Genomic DNA, 16,986 nt, shown 5'->3' with positions numbered 1-16,986 from the left:
CACTAACCCCCCCCACTAACCCCCCACTAACCCCCCACTAACCCCCCACTAACCCCACCACTAACCCCCCCACTAACCCCCCACTAACCCCCCACTAACCCCCCACTAACCCCCCACTAACCCCACCCCCACTAACCCCCCACTAACCCCTCACTAACCCCTCACTAACCCCTCACTAACCCACCACTAACCCCTCACTAACCCCCCACTAACCCCCCACTAACCCCACCACTAACCCCCCACTAACCCCACCACTAACCCCCCACTAACCCCCCACTAACCCCCCACTAACCCCACCACTAACCCCCCACTAACCCCACCACTAACCCCTCACTAACCCCACTAACCCCCCACTAACCCCTCACTAACCCTCCACTAACCCCACCACTAACCCCACCACTAACCCCCCACTAACCCCCCACTAACCCCCCACTAACCCCTCACTAACCCCCTCACTAACCCCACCACTAACCCCCACTACCCCCACTAACCCCTCCACTAACCCCACCACTAACCCCACCACTAACCCCTCCACTAACCCTATCACTAACCACGGAGCACCACTCACCAGTCAGAGCACCACTCACCAGTCAGAGCACCACTCACCAGTCAGAGCACCACTCACCAGTCAGAGCACCACTCACCAGTCAGAGCACCACTCACCAGTCAGAGCACCACTCACCAGTCAGAGCACACTAACCCTATCACTAACCACGGAGCACCACTCACCAGTCAGAGCACCACTCACCAGTCAGAGCACCACTCACCAGTCAGAGCACCACTCACCAGTCAGAGCACATGTCTCTCTGCTGTGCTGCTGCCTCAGAGAGAGAGCAGCCTGTTGTCGTGTGATCAAACCGCCGGGGATGCGTAGTCATTCTCACTTTGATCACAGCTTCCCTCTAATGATGTCCGGACAGCTGCTTCCCCCGTCTGGCCGGTCTGTCTCGTTGCCTAGCAACCCCCTCTCCTCCGCTAGGAGAAGGCCGGTCCAGATCAGAGGGAGGAGGAGGCTCGCTGTCTGGGAGACACGACACCCCCCCCCCCTCAGTGATACTCACCTCTGTCTCCACCTCCCCACTCTCCCCCCCCCCCCTCCCTACCCTCCCCTCTCCCCCCTCCCCCCCCCCCTACCAGGTTCTCCGTACAGAGATGAGATCACCCTGGCGGTTCTCCAGCTCCAGGAGAACAACCGTCTGGAGATCCTGAAGAGGAAGTGGTGGGAGGCGGGCCAATGCCCCAAGGAGGAGGACCACAGAGCCAAAGGTGGGTGTGGCCTCTGCGTGTCCCGCCCCCTTTCCGTCGGGCAGCCAGTCACGTCGTCTGACTATCACTAGGCTGTCAGAGCCCTTCGAGCAGTGAATAGAGGATGAATAGAGGTGGATTATGAAGGTATACAGTTCTCAACACTGATGAACACACACACACACACACACGCTGATGAACACATGAATCACACACACACACACACGCTGATGAACACATGAATCACACACACACACTGATGAATCACACACACATGCTGATGAACACATGAATCACACACACACACATGCTGATGAACACATGAATCAGACACACGCACGCTGATGAACACATGAATCACACACACAGGCTGATGAACACATGAATCACACACACAAAAACGCTGATGAACACATGAATCACACACACACATATGCTGATGAAGACATGAATCAGACACACACACGCTGATGAACACATGAATCACGCACACAGGCTGATGAATCACACTAACACGCACACACATATGCTGATGAACACATTAATCACACACACAGGCTGATGAACACATGAATCCTACTCTATCATGGTTCATTCTATATTTAAGGTCGAACAGCGTTAGGGGCCGTGGTAGAGCCACGCCCCCTACAGGTCTCACCCCCCTGCAGGTCTCACCCCCCTGCAGGTCTCACCCCCCTGCAGGTCTCACCCCCCTACAGGTCTGACCCCCCTGCAGGTCTCACCCCCCTGCAGGTCTCACCTGATCCTGCCTCAGGGTGCCTTCTGATTGGCCGCTGGGGTCACCTGCTCCCCTGCTGATGAAGCATGCCGCTCCTGGTGTGGGGGCGGGGGGGGGGGGGGCAGGGGGGCGGGGAAGGGGGGGGGGAACGCTGAGCTGTGCAGAGTGCAGCTGCTCAAGGACAAGCTGAACCCCAGTCTGTCTGTCTGTCTGTCTGTCTGTCTGTCTGTCTGTCTGTCTGTCTGTCTGTCTGTCTGTCTGTCTGTCTCTGTCCTTTCTCCTCTCTCCTATCTGTCGCTCTGTCTCTCTCTCGCTCTGAGAAAGAATACTGGCACCAATTGGCTCACTAGCGCCATCTGGTGGCCTCCAGCACCTCCTCCAGTGTGCCGGAACCGAGTTGACAGAATGTATTATGTATTGTGTATATCATGGGCGAGTCTAGGTTCTGACTTTTGTGGGGGGCTCAACCCCAGGAAGCCACAGGGGTATATGAAGTATATAAAGTCCAGTCCAAGATTTTTCTTTTTTCACGACCTTTATTTTCTAATGCCGCGTTTCCACTGCAGGGTGCAGTACGGTTCGGTTCGCCTCAGTCCGGTAGGGAGGGGGCGGTATAGCCCAGCTCAGTTCCGAGGTCGCGTTTCCACCGCCGACAGTACCCTTTATGGTAGGCCGGATGTCGATTGCCGCGGCAGCTACGTAAACATCGTGACATCATAGCAGCGCGACACAGTATAGCCATTCGACCAGAAACCAGCTGGAAGATCTTCTCGTTCCTCACTGCTCCATCAAGCTCCCTCTGCACGTCTTCCGCCCCAAGAATGCAGAGGAACGTCTCCACCTCCTTGTTCGCCCAAGCAAGCGTTTTACGCGACATGTTCATTGTAAAGAATAATACCTCGAGGCTACTGTTTGTTTGTTTTTATCCCCACGTCGCCCGGAAGTGACGATTCTGTCGACCAATCTACGGAGGGGGTGTGTAGCTCGAATTTTCCGGCTCCCTTTCAGGCGTCTCAGTACCCCAACGGAGGAGTACTGAAGACGAGCGCAAAACGAGTACGGCTCAGTCCGGGTCACGCCCACTTTTGGTGGTGGAAACGCAATCCGTACCGCACCTTTGCGAACCGAACCGTACCGCGCCCTGCAGTGGAAACGCGGCATTAGTTACTATGCTGTTGTATGTCTAAGCCAATAGCTGGCAGTGTCAGCTAAATAATGCAGTTCTGAACCACTAAAGTGATGAAATTAAAAAAGACTGTTTGGATGAAGATGAATAATCAATGGATGTGAACTGGAATAACAAATTTGAGGTATATTACATTTCTTTTGTGTACGTTTCACTCAAAAATGACAATATTTTCCTGAATATGTTACTGAAAGACATTGGTACGACATGTACTAGATTAATAACATGAGAAACATACCACTATTTCGGGAGCACTAAACTATGTTGTCTCCCCTTTCAGGGGCCCATACATTTTTCTAAAACTTCTGATGCCAAAGAATCTTGTTGTTCTGATGCAAAAAAAAAGGGTGCTAATTTTCAGTTTAAAAATAACCGCTGGCATTATTTTATCAGTTGAGTGAGTTTTCATTGCCATAACAACGAACCTGCTAGAATTTATTTATTTAGATTAATAAAATTAGCGGAGATAACATCTGCAACAACTTAAAACTATTTCCAACTTCAGTTCATTAACTCAATTTGTAACATTTAAACAAGACTGCTAAATCTGTGTGAATCTCAAAACAGAGAAACAAGAGGAAATGATTCACTGGGGTTTGCATTTAATTAAAATATTTTTAAACAGTAAACATTGGTCACTTGTCAGCTTCATCAGCTTATTCTCTTTAAAAAAAAATGATATATGTTCATCTTTCAAGCATGAGTAAAGACACCAAGTCCCTCTGTCATGACTTTGTAGGATCAAAATTCTTGCAAAACTTCTGACCCCATGTTTATTTAAAATAAAATAATATAAGTAACTTATTAAAATAAATAAATAAATAAATCCATAAGACACTAAGTCCCCTCTGCCGCTCACGCCTCCCCGGACACCTTTAATCAGCTGAGGGCGTTTGCCCGAGTCTAACATGTTCTAATACTCTAGTATTAGAACATGTTGTACTTGTCGATTAGCTCACGTTGTTATGGCAATGAATACGCCCTCAGCTGATAAACTAATGCCAGCGGTTTTTTTCAACTGAAAATTAGCACCCATGTCAACTTTTTCTGCTCCTTGCACCTAATCATGCTTATCATGCTACGCAGCATTACAAGCCTCTGCCAACTAAAACATGAAGCAATTCAAGAAGAGGCATATATAGAATCGTCTTGTGGTCAACTGTCATTTAATAGACATCTGACAGATAATGTCAAGGTTTTAAAATTATTAGTATTATTATTACCAGGTCATGTTATAACACATTTGGAAATCGTGGATTTTCTGATAAAGACTAGCTAGCCTCTTTGACAGACAAAACAGCAGAAACTATGTTAGGTGTGCTCGTGCTGCATTTTTGGTTGTGTCAAACAGGAGACACCCACCCACCAATCAGAGGTTAGAGATTCCTGCAGGAAGGTTGCGCTCGATCTCACTAGCCCATTTGAGCCTGTTCATTAGTGTACAGCATCCATCTTCTCATTGCTTGTGTAAAAAAAAACTGTAGAATATTAGATTTGAGGACGAAACGATAGGGTGAGCTAAGGCAAGTTTTGGGTGGGCTTGAGCCCTCCCAAAAAAGGTCGAGCTTCGCCACTGGTGTGTGTGTATATATATATATATATATATATATATATACTATGCATGCATGTATGTATGTATGTATGCATGTATGTATGTATGTATGTATGTATGTAATGTATATCTATATAACGTGAATGTGTAATGTGTATCGCAATATAAGCTGATTGTATATCTATCTGTTTAACGTGTATACTTATGTCTGTATCTCTACGTCTGGGCATGGAGAACATAGGGGATCTGTATAACGTGTTTCTTTACGTCTCTATACCGTGTATATCTATATATGTAACGTGTATATCTATGTCTGTAACTCTAGGCCTGGGCATGGAGAACATAGGGGGATCTCTATAACGTGTATATCTATGTCTGTATCTCTAGGTCTGGGCATGGAGAACATCGGGGGCATCTTCGTGGTGCTGATCTGCGGCCTCATCCTGGCCGTGTTCGTGGCCGTGATGGAGTTCGTCTGGTCCACCCGCAACTCGGGGTCCGACGAGGTACACACGCCCCTTCACCACCCCTCCTCCTCCTCAGGCCACGCCCACTGCCAACACACCCCAGTAGGTTACCGCGGAAACCCGCCCACGTCCTCCGTGTGTACGTCTGTGGTGTCCTGACATGTGTGTGTGTGTGTGTGTGTGTGTAGTGTGTGTGTGTCTGCCTGTCTGCCTGTCTGTCTGTCTGTCTGTCTGTCTGTCTGTCTGTCTGTCTGTCTGTCTGTCTGTCTCTGTCTCTGTGTGTGTGTGTGTGTGTGTGTGTGTGTGTGTGTGTGTGTGTGTGTGTGTGTGTGTGTGTGTGTGTGTGTGTGTGTGTGTGTGTGTGTGTGTGTGTGTGTGTTGGGGGGGGGGGTGTTCTTGCTCATTGTCAATAACTGCACCTGTCTTTATGTGCCTGTTAACTTCTTAGTACTTTTCATCTCTCTCTCTCTCTCTCTCTCTCTCTCTCTCTCTCTCTCCCTCTCCCTCTCCCTCTCTCTCTCTCTCTCTCTCTCTCTCTCTCTCTCTCTCTCTCCCCCCCGTCTCTCCCCCTCTCCCCCCTCCCCCTCCAGGTGTCGGTCTGTCAGGAGATGATGTCAGAGTTCCGGAACGCCGTCTCCTGCAGGAAGAGCTCGCGGTCGCGGCGCCGCCGGCCACTGACCGGCTCGGCGGGGGGCGGAGTCCTGAGGCCCCGCCCCCGGCCCCGCCCACTGCGGCTGGTGAGGGACGTGCGCTTCAGCAACGGCCAGCTGTGCGGCCTGGGGGGGGGCTTCGGGCCCCCGGGGGGGGGGCTGGACCCGGGGCCCGGCCCCCACCGCCTCCTGGTGGAGGACCCGTTAGGGGCCGACGTGGGCCCGCCGGCCCCTCCCCCGGCCCCTCTGGCTCCTCCCCCTGCCGCCAAGCCCCTCCTCCCCATGCTGTCGGCGCCGCCCCCCCCGGTGGCCCCGCCCCCGCTGGCCGCCCGGGTCTGCCAGGAGTGCCGCCGCATCCAGGCGCTGCGGCCGTCTCACCCGTCTCACCCGTCTCACCCGCCGCCCCCGCCCTCCTCCTCCTCCCTCACCCCTCTGGCCCTGTCGCCGCGGCAACACCACCACCACTACCACCACCACCACCAGCACCACCAGCAGCACCACCACCAGCACCTCCTCCTGCACCCCCCCCACCACCACTACCACCACGGCTCCATGTCCCTGCCCCGCCTCCCCCCCCACCTCCCCCCCCTCCCCCCCACCTCCTCCTCCGCCTCCGACCGGGCCGACAGCGACGGGGGAGGGGGGGGCGGAGTCGGCTGCAGGATGAAGCCCCTCCCTCCACCACGCCCCCTCCCCCCGCCTGCTAAGCCCCACCCCCCCACAGACCTCCTCGGGGGGAAGGACTGAGCCCCCCAGGCTGGGGGAGGGGCCCGAAGGTCAGAGGTCAAAGCACCGTGGAAGTAGGGGGGAGTCAGGGGGGAGTCAGGGGTGAGGTAGGGGTGAGGTAGGGGTGAGGTCGGGGTGAGGTCGGGGTGAGATCGGGGTGAGGTCTTGGGGTTGAGGTCGGGTCCCTCCAGAGAGATTAGGACACCAGACAATATAAGGCCACTGGGTTTGGATCGACCAATAGGATGAGACCTCTAGTTAAACAGGACTGGGTTTGGATCGACCAATAGGATGAGACCTCTAGTTAAACAGGACTGGGTTTGGATCGACCAATAGGAGAAGACCTCTAGTTAAACAGGACTGGGTTTGGATCGACCAATGGGAGAAGCCCTCTAGTTAAACAGGACTGGGTTTGGATCGACCAATAGGAGAAGACCTCTAGTTAAACAGGACTGGGTTTGGATCGACCAATGGGAGAAGCCCTCTAGTTAAACAGGACTGGGTTTGGATCGACCAATAGGAGAAGACCTCTAGTTAAACAGGATTGGGTTTGGATCGACCAATAGGAGAAGACCTAAACAGGACTGGGTTTGGATCGACCAATGGGAGAAGACCTCTAGTTAAACAGGACTGGGTTTGGATCGACCAATGGGAGAAGCCCTCTAGTTAAACAGGACTGGGTTTGGATCGACCAATAGGAGAAGACCTCTAGTTAAACAGGACTGGGTTTGGATCGACCAATAGGAGGAGACCTCTAGTTAAACAGGACTGGGTTTGGATCGACCAATGGGAGAAGCCCTCTAGTTAAACAGGACTGGGTTTGGATCGACCAATAGGAGAAGCCCCCTAGTTAAACAGGACTGGGTTTGTATCGACCAATGGGAGAAGCCCTTAGGGAGGTATGGTGAGGTGGGGGTCAAGAGGACAGACCGGTCTGGGGTTCTGGTTCTTGAGGATCATGAGGCCGTCTGAGCTCTCTGAGGAGCTGTGTGTCAGAACCACAATGTGTATGAAGAACAATGTACTGTTAGGTAGACACACACACACACACACACACACACACACACACACACACACACACACACACACACACACACACACACACACACACACACACACACACACACACACACACACACACACACACACACACACCCTTGGGAAGGCTCAGAGTATATTGTATGATGTCATTCAGCCCAGAGGAGGAACATACCAACAATGCATTTCTCCTCTGCTTTTCTACAGTGCAGACATCTTCTAGTTGTTTCATATGTTTTTAATCAGAAACGGAGCGTTCATCGTTTCTTATCCACCCCCCTCCACCCCCCGACCTGTGACCCTAGAGGTCAGAGGTCAGCTAGCGACCCATGCATTGTAGCGTATTGACGATGCGTCCCGGTAACCTGTGATTAAAGTGTTTCATATTGGTGATCGATCACAACGTAGCTCCACCTCGCCAGAGCCCGGCTGTGACCTCCTGAACCGGGGTCAGAGGTCACCACGGTGTGAACACTAAAGACATTTCCTCACTTTACCCACGTTGGCCTTGTCCAGTAAAATGGCGTCTAGTATGAGCAGAGGTAAGACAGGTTCATTGTTTATGCAGCGTTTTCTGTTGACCTTTACTTTCACCTGCATCAGATTTGGTCTGGAGATGATTCCATCGTCTTTATTATGATTATTATTGACGTTAAAACGTGGGGTAAACAGCTGGCGGGGAGCAGCCTTCTGATGTTAAATATGTAGACAGATTTGGAATAAAAAAAGAAACAAACATCACGTTTCCAGGTGTGACATTTCTTACCTGTTTGTTTTTGGTGGAGAGCATCATGGGAAAGGTAGTTCATGAAGGACTTCTGTTGAACAGGCCGCAGTCGGAGCGGAGGCTGGTGGCGGACTGCAGGTCGGTGCCGGTGGGTGGGGATGCAGAGCCGCTCTGCGCCGCTAGAGGGCACTGCGGGCCCGGTGATGAGATGGCTCCTTCCAGTGTGATACGGACGGTTTTTCAATGCTAAATATCCCTTGATTTCTTTGTCCTATTAATTGTTCTCATTTTAATGCTCTTATAAACATGGAGAAGTGCATCGGCTTGCCTCGTGCAAATGTATTTTTTATTGAGAACAACATTGGCATATACCGATCAAAACAGGACGATGCAAAAAAAATTAGAAGGGTCCAGCTGCAGGCTTGGGCGTTTCCGTCATGACACAAGAACGCCCTTTAGGCGTTCCTGGTAGCGTTTCATCGACCAATCACGAGGTGTTTCGAAAGGCATACTGGGTTTCGCAAGGCATACTACTACAGTGTTACCCCTTTTTTTTTTTTTTCATGACGACCAATAAAAAACGACAGTGTTACCCCTTATTTTTTTCATGACGACCAAAGAAAAACGACAGTGTCTCCCCTCATGTTTCATTTGGTGAAAACGACAGTGTTACCCCCTATGTTTTATTCGATACATTTCGACAGTGTTACCCCTTATGTTTTTTTTCATGACGACCAATAAAAAACAACAGTGTTACCGGACGTGAACCCCGGTCTCCAGGGGGTTAGCTCACAGCTCTCTCCACTTCCCGCTGATATTTCTTAATTTAAAATGTCTGTGGTTATATATGACATGATAGCATTATGTTTAAAATTAAAGATATTGTGTTTTCCACAGAAATTGAGCAGCGGTCTCCAGTGGGTTAGGCACTGCACCACTCATGCGATGAAAATACACAATAATCAATCATCAATAAAGAGGATATACATGACATTAAAATGTATGTGTGTATTTATATTATTTCCCTTACGTTTTTTTCATGACGACCAATAAAAAACGACAGTTTTACCCCTTATGTTTTTTTTCATCACGACCAATAAAAAACGACAGTGTTACCAGGGGCGTTTCTAGGTTTCTGAAACATCCGGGGCTTAGCCCAAGAGGGAGTAGGACAAGTTTTGTTGTATACTTTATTGCGCATGCACATTTTTTTTCATTATGCTTTACCTAAATAAACAAAATAGGCAGGTAATTATAGCTTTGAATAGCTACCTGACTGCTGCTTATCCCCAGACATCTAAAGTTCCGTTCAAGTTATTTCAGAGTAAAATTAATACAAGTGAGACAGACCTTACATTATATCAGGGGTGTCAAACTCATTTTCACAAAGGGCCACTCTATGATGAAATGATAATCACAATGCAGTTTGCTGACATGCCTTCTTTTTAATCCAAAAAGTAAAAACAACATATCTATGAATATATTGTATACAACCTGCGTACAGGGTCATATAGGCTAGGTTTCATTTCAACATTTTGGGGGACAAATTATAGGTGGGGGGTATGGGGGTGCTCCCCCAGACAATTTTAAGCGTCAAACACTTAATTTCCTGCATTTTGGTGCAGAATGCAGGATCTATCTGCATTCTATCTGTGCCTTTTTTATAGTGGAAATATAATTTTTTTCAAAAGAAAAAAATATTGTCTTTTCCTTTTTTTCAAGGAAAAGACAACATTCAGGTTCCTAAAGAAATAACTATTATGGAATATAATGCAGTAAGGCTCTCAGGAATCCTGGATTTTTCAAAAACTTTCTGCAAATTGAAAACATATCACATGTTTTGGGTATTTTTTTTTTGAATCATGACTCAGCGCCAGTGTTAACTATTTATGACACTTAACATTGGTATTGAAATGACAGCCACCATTGGAATTGAAAAGGGTGGGCAGCTAACTAGTTAGATAAATTGTAACTTAAGGCAAAAGTTGGAAAGAAATCATGTTAGCATTCATCCTTAGACACTTGACACAATCAGTCATCAATATTGGCATGCTATTTAGCCTCATTGGCCAATTTACAGCCCACAGAAAACGGACATATTTTCTTCAATGCAAGTTCATCAATTCATGGCTTAAAATCTTGAGCAGTAGAACAGAAATTCCTAGCAGTAAGCTACGCAAGAGTCCTAACAATTGGGAGCATGTGCGACGTGCGGATATGGCACAGGCTCTGCATGACGCAAAATAAGTAAAAATAAATAAAAAAATTATAATTTTTCTTTTTTTTCTTTTTTTAACAAAAAATATTTTTTTTTTTCATGACCACCAATAAAAAACGAAAGTGTTACCCCGTATGTTTTTTTTCATGACCACCAATAAAAAACAACACTGTTACCCCTTATGTTCTTTTTCATGACGACCAATAAAAAACGACAGTGTTTCCCCTTATGTTTTTTTTCATGACGACCAATAAAAAACGACAGTGTTACCCCGTATGTTTTTTTTCATGACGACCAATAAAAAACGACAGTGTTAACCCTTGTGTTTTTTTCCATGACGACCAATAAAAAACGACAGTGTTACCCCTTATGTTTTTTTTCATGACGACCAATAAAAAACAAGAGTGTTACCCCTAATGTTTTTTTTCATGACGACCAATAAAAAACAACACTGTTACCCCTTATGTTTTTTTTCATGACGACCAATAAAAAACCACAGTGTTACACCTTATGTTTTTTTTCATGACGACCAATAAAGAACCACAGTGTTACCCCTTACGTTTTTTTTCATGACGACCAATAAAAAACCACATTGTTACCCCTTATGTTTTTTTTCATGACGACCAATAAAAAACGACAGTGTTACCCCGTATGTTTTTTTTCATGACCACCAATAAAAAACAACACTGTTACCCCTTATGTTCTTTTTCATGACGACCAATAAAAAATGACAGTGTTTCCCCTTATGTTTTTTTTCATGACGACCAATAAAAAACGACAGTGTTACCCCCTATGTTTTTTTCCATGACGACCAATAAAAAACGACAGTGTTACCCCTTATGTTTTTTTTCATGACCACCAATAAAAAACCACAGTGTTACCCCTTATGTTTTTTTCATGACCACCAATAAAAAACAACACTGTTACCCCTTATGTTCTTTTTCATGACGACCAATAAAAAACGACAGTGTTTCCTCTTATGTTTTTTTTCATGACGACCAATTAAAAACGACAGTGTTACCCCTTATGTTTTTTTTCATGACGACCAATAAAAAACGACAGTGTTACCCCTTATGTTTTTTTTCATGACCACCAATAAAAAACCACAGTGTTACCCCTTATGTTCTTTTTCATGACGACCAATAAAAAACGACAGTGTTTCCTCTTTTGTTTTTTTTCATGACGACCAATAAAAAACGACAGTGTTACCCCTTATGTTTTTTTTCATGACGACCAATAAAAAACGACAGTGTTACCCCGTATGTTTTTTTTCATGACCACCAATAAAAAACAACACTGTTACCCCTTATGTTCTTTTTCATGACGACCAATAAAAACCACAGTGTTACCCCTTATGTTTTTTTTCATGACGACCAATAAAAAAACACATTGTTACCCCTTATGTTTTTTTTCATGACGACCAATAAAAAACGACAGTGTTACCCCATATGTTTTTTTTCATGACCACCAATAAAAAACAACACTGTTACCCCTTATGTTCTTTTTCATGACGACCAATAAAAAATGACAGTGTTTCCCCTTATGTTTTTTTTCATGACGACCAATAAAAAACGACAGTGTTACCCCGTATGTTTTTTTTCATGACCACCAATAAAAAACAACACTGTAACACCCTTATGTTCTTTTTCATGACGACCAATAAAAAACGACAGTGTTTCCCCTTATGTTTTTTTTCATGACGACCAATAAAAAACGACAGTGTTACCCCTTATGTTTTTTTTCATGACGACCAATAAAAAACGACAGTGTTACCCCGTATGTTTTTTTTCATGACCACCAATAAAAAACAACACTGTTACCCCTTATGTTCTTTTTCATGACGACCAATAAAAACCACAGTGTTACCCCTTATGTTTTTTTTCATGACGACCAATAAAAAAATACATTGTTACCCCTTATGTTTTTTTTCATGACGACCAATAAAAAACGACAGTGTTACCCCGTATGTTTTTTTTCATGACCACCAATAAAAAACAACACTGTTACCCCTTATGTTCTTTTTCATGACGACCAATAAAAAATGACAGTGTTTCCCCTTATGTTTTTTTTCATGACGACCAATAAAAAACGACAGTGTTACCCCGTATGTTTTTTTTCATGACCACCAATAAAAAACAACACTGTAACACCCTTATGTTCTTTTTCATGACGACCAATAAAAAACGACAGTGTTTCCCCTTATGTTTTTTTTCATGACGACCAATAAAAAACGACAGTGTTACCCCTTATGTTTTTTTTCATGACGACCAATAAAGAACAACAGTGTTACCCCTTACGTTTTTTTTCATGACGACCAATAAAAAAACACATTGTTACCCCTTATGTTTTTTTTCATGACGACCAATAAAAAACGACAGTGTTACCCCGTATGTTTTTTTTCATGACCACCAATAAAAAACAACACTGTTACCCCTTATGTTCTTTTTCATGACGACCAATAAAAAATGACAGTGTTTCCCCTTATGTTTTTTTTCATGACGACCAATAAAAAACGACAGTGTTACCCCTTATGTTTTTTTCCATGACGACCAATAAAAAACGACAGTGTTACCCCTTATGTTTTTTTTCATGACGACCAATAAAAAACGACAGTGTTACCCCTTATGTTTTTTTTCATGACGACCAATAAAAAACAACACTTTTTATGACGACCAATAAAAAACGACAGTGTTATGTTTTTTTTCGGACATTCATGTCCATGCGCTTCTTGAGCTTATTACCACTAGATGATGACGCTGAATGTACTCAAATACGTTCACCCTCTACCACCGGGGTCGTGCTGGTACAGTGGTTAGCACTGCTGCTTCACTGCCACTAGGTCCCTGGTTCAAACCCGGTGGGTGTCTGTCTTTCTATTTCCCTGTGTGGAGCCTGTCTCTCTCTCTTCCCGTGTGGAGCCTGTCTGTCTCTCTTTCCCTGTGTGGAGTCTGTCTCTGTCTCTCTCTCTCTCCCCGTGTGGAGCCTGTCTCTCTCCCCGTGTGGAGCCTGTCTCTCTCTCTCCCCGTGTGGAAACTGTCTGTCTCTCTCCCCATGTCCATTTATTTTCTTTTATTAGTATATATGCAGAGATCATTCTGTGTTGAGTACGCAATGACTAATAAAGAGATGAACCGTCTTAATTTAACGCCAAACAGAACATTCATAAGAATACATTTGATTATATAACTATAATATAGAATAACACTGGGATTGAGCTGGGAGTCAATCTGATGACCTTGAAGAAGGGACCTAGGATATGCCCCCACCTAAACGACAGTGTTACCCCTTATGTTTTTTTTCATGACGACCAATAAAAGACGACAGTGTTGCCCCTTATTTTTTTTTCATGACGACCAATAAAAAACGACAGTGTTAGGCCCTATGTTTTATTTGATCAATTTCGACATTTCAACAGAAGACATCAACCGGACTTGAACCCCGGTCTCCAGGGGGTTAGGCTGAGTGCACTCCACTGCACCACTGAGGCGAAGACAAAACATATTAATCAATCATCAATAAAGAGGATATACATGACATTAAAATGTATGTGTGTGTTTCTATTATTTCCCTTATGTTTTTTTTCATGACGACCAATACAAAACGACAGTGTTACCCCTTATGTTTTTTTTCATGAAGACCGATAAAAAACAACAGTGTTACCCATTATGTTTTTTTTCATGACGACCGATAAAAAACGTCAGTGTTACCCCTTATGTTTTTTCTCATGACGACCGATAAAAAACGACAGTGTTACCCCTTATGTTTTTTCCCATGACGACCAATAAAAAACGACAGTGTTACCCCTTATGTTTTTTTTCATGACGACCAACGAAAAACGACAGTGTTACTATTTATTTATTTTTTCATGACGACCAATAAAAAACGACAGTGTTACCCCTTTTGTTTTATTTGATCTATTTCAACAGAAGACATCACCCGGACTTGAACCCCGGTCTCCAGGTGGTTAGGCTGAGTGCACTCCACTGCACCACTGAGGCAAAGACAAAACATATTAATCAATCATCAATAAAGAGGATATACATAACATTAAAATGTATGTGTGTGTTTCTATTATTTCCCTTATGTTTTTTTTCATGACGACCAATACAAAACGACAGTGTTACCCCTTATGTTTTTTTTCATGAAGACCGATAAAAAACAACAGTGTTACCCATTATGTTTTTTTTCATGACGACCGATAAAAAACGTCAGTGTTACCCCTTATGTTTTTTCTCATGACGACCGATAAAAAACGACAGTGTTACCCCTTATGTTTTTTCCCATGACGACCGATAAAAAACGTCAGTGTTGCCCCTTATGTTTTTTTTCAGGACGACCAATAAAAAACGACAGTGTTACCCCTTATGTTTTTTTTCATGACGACCAACGAAAAACGACAGTGTTACTATTTATTTATTTTTTCATGACGACCAATAAAAAACGACAGTGTTACCCCTTTTGTTTTATTTGATCTATTTCAACAGAAGACATCACCCGGACTTGAACCCCGGTCTCCAGGTGGTTAGGCTGAGTGCACTCCACTGCACCACTGAGGCAAAGACAAAACATATTAATCAATCATCAATAAAGAGGATATACATAACATTAAAATGTATGTGTGTGTTTCTATTATTTCCCTTATGTTTTTTTTCATGACGACCAATACAAAACGACAGTGTTACCCCTTATGTTTTTTTTCATGAAGACCGATAAAAAACAACAGTGTTACCCCTTATGTTTTTTTTCATGACGACCGATAAAAAACATCAGTGTTACCCCTTATGTTTTTTCTCATGACGACCGATAAAAAACGACAGTGTTAACCCTTATGTTTTTTCCCATGACGACCGATAAAAAACGTCAGTGTTGCCCCTTATGTTTTTTTTCAGGACGACCAATAAAAAACGACAGTGTTACCCCTTATGTTTTTTTTCATGACGACCAACAAAAAACGACAGTGTTACCCTTTATTTATTTTTTCATGACGACCAATAAAAAACGACAGTGTTACCCCTTTTGTTTTATTTGATCTATTTAGACATTTCAACAGAAGACATCACCCGGACATGAACCCCGGTCTCCAGGTGGTTAGGCAGAATGCACTCCACTGCACCACTGAGGCGAAGACAAAAGATATTAATCAATCATCAATAAAGAGGATATACATGACATTAAAATGTATGTGTGTATTTCTATTATTTCCCTTATGTTTTTTTTCATGATGACCGATAAAAAACGTCAGTGTTACCCCTTATGTTTTTTCTCATGACGACCGATAAAAAACGACAGTGTTACCCCTTATGTTTTTTTTCATGACGATCAATAAAAAACAACAGTGTTACCCCTTATGTTTTTTTTCATGACGACCAATAAAAAACAACAGTGTTACCCCTTATGGTTTTTTTCATGACGACCAATAAAAAACAACAGTGTTACCCCTTATGTTTTTTTCATGACGACCAATAAAAAACGACAGTGTTACCCCTTATGTTTTTTTTCATGACGACCAATAAAAAACGACAGTGTTACCCCTTATATTTTTTTTCATGACGACCAATAAAAAACGACAGTGTTACCCCTTATGTTTTTTTTCATGATGACCAATAAAAAACAACAGTGTTACCCCTTATGTCTTTTTGCATGACGACCAATAAAAAACAAAAGTGTTACCCCCTATGTTTTTTTTCATGACGACCAATAAAAAACGACAGTGTTACCCTTTATGTTTTTTTTCATGACGACCAATTAAAAACGACAGTGTTACCCTTTATGTTTTATTTGATAAATGTCGACATTTCAACAGAAGACATCACCCGGACATGAACCCCGGTCTGCAGGGGGTTAGGCAGAATGCACTCCACTGCACCACTGAGGCGAAGACAAAAGATATTAATCAATCATCAATAAAGAGGATATACATGACATTAAAATGTATGTGTGTATTTCTATTATTTCCCTTATGTTTTTTTTCATGACAACCGATAAAAAACGTCAGTGTTACCCCTTATGTTTTTTCTCATGATGACCGATAAAAAACGACAGTGTTACCCCTTATGTTTTTTTTCATGACGATCAATAAAAAACAACAGTGTTACCCCTTATGTTTTTTTTCATGACGACCAATAAAAAACAACAGTGTTACCCCTTATGTTTTTTTCATGACGACCAATAAAAAACGACAGTGTTACCCCTTATGTTTTTTTTCATGACGACCAATAAAAAACAACACTGTTACCCCTTATGTTCTTTTTCATGACGACCAATAAAAAACGACATTGTTAGCCCTTATGTTTTTTTTCATGATGACCAATAAAAAACAACACTGTTACCCCTTATGTTCTTTTTCATTACGACCAATAATAAACGACAGTGTTACCCCTTATGTTTTTCTCATGACGACCAATAAAAAACGACAGTGTTACCCCTTATGTTTTTTTT

At 44.1% G+C, this 16,986-nt stretch overlaps 1 protein-coding gene across 1 annotated transcript; it reads left to right on the top strand.

Moving 5' to 3' along the window:
* Positions 1–866: 866 nt before the first annotated feature.
* LOC132451345 (glutamate receptor ionotropic, kainate 5-like) lies at positions 867–8,341 on the top strand. Its single transcript, XM_060043725.1, has 5 exons — positions 867–870; positions 1,138–1,266; positions 5,110–5,291; positions 5,780–6,694; positions 6,728–8,341. The coding sequence occupies exons 1-4, from the start codon at positions 867–869 to the stop codon at positions 6,584–6,586; spliced, it is 1,122 nt and encodes a 373-aa protein (XP_059899708.1). The 3' UTR covers positions 6,587–6,694; positions 6,728–8,341.
* Positions 8,342–16,986: the final 8,645 nt, after the last annotated feature.

The sequence above is a fragment of the Gadus macrocephalus genome, chromosome 22 (genome assembly GCF_031168955.1).
Source record: "Gadus macrocephalus chromosome 22, ASM3116895v1".
NCBI classification, from domain to species: domain Eukaryota; kingdom Metazoa; phylum Chordata; class Actinopteri; order Gadiformes; family Gadidae; genus Gadus; species Gadus macrocephalus.
The sequence above is the reverse complement of the archived record's forward strand: the minus strand, read 5'-3'. Positions and strand labels throughout refer to the sequence as shown.

Bases quoted from the DNA above. Each gene is read 5' to 3' on its own strand.
- LOC132451345 (XM_060043725.1), top strand. The intron at 1,267-5,109 runs GTGGGTGTGGCC...CTGTATCTCTAG, and splicing joins GGAGGACCACAGAGCCAAAG to GTCTGGGCATGGAGAACATC. The intron at 5,292-5,779 runs GTAGGTTACCGC...CTCCCCCTCCAG, and splicing joins CCCACTGCCAACACACCCCA to GTGTCGGTCTGTCAGGAGAT.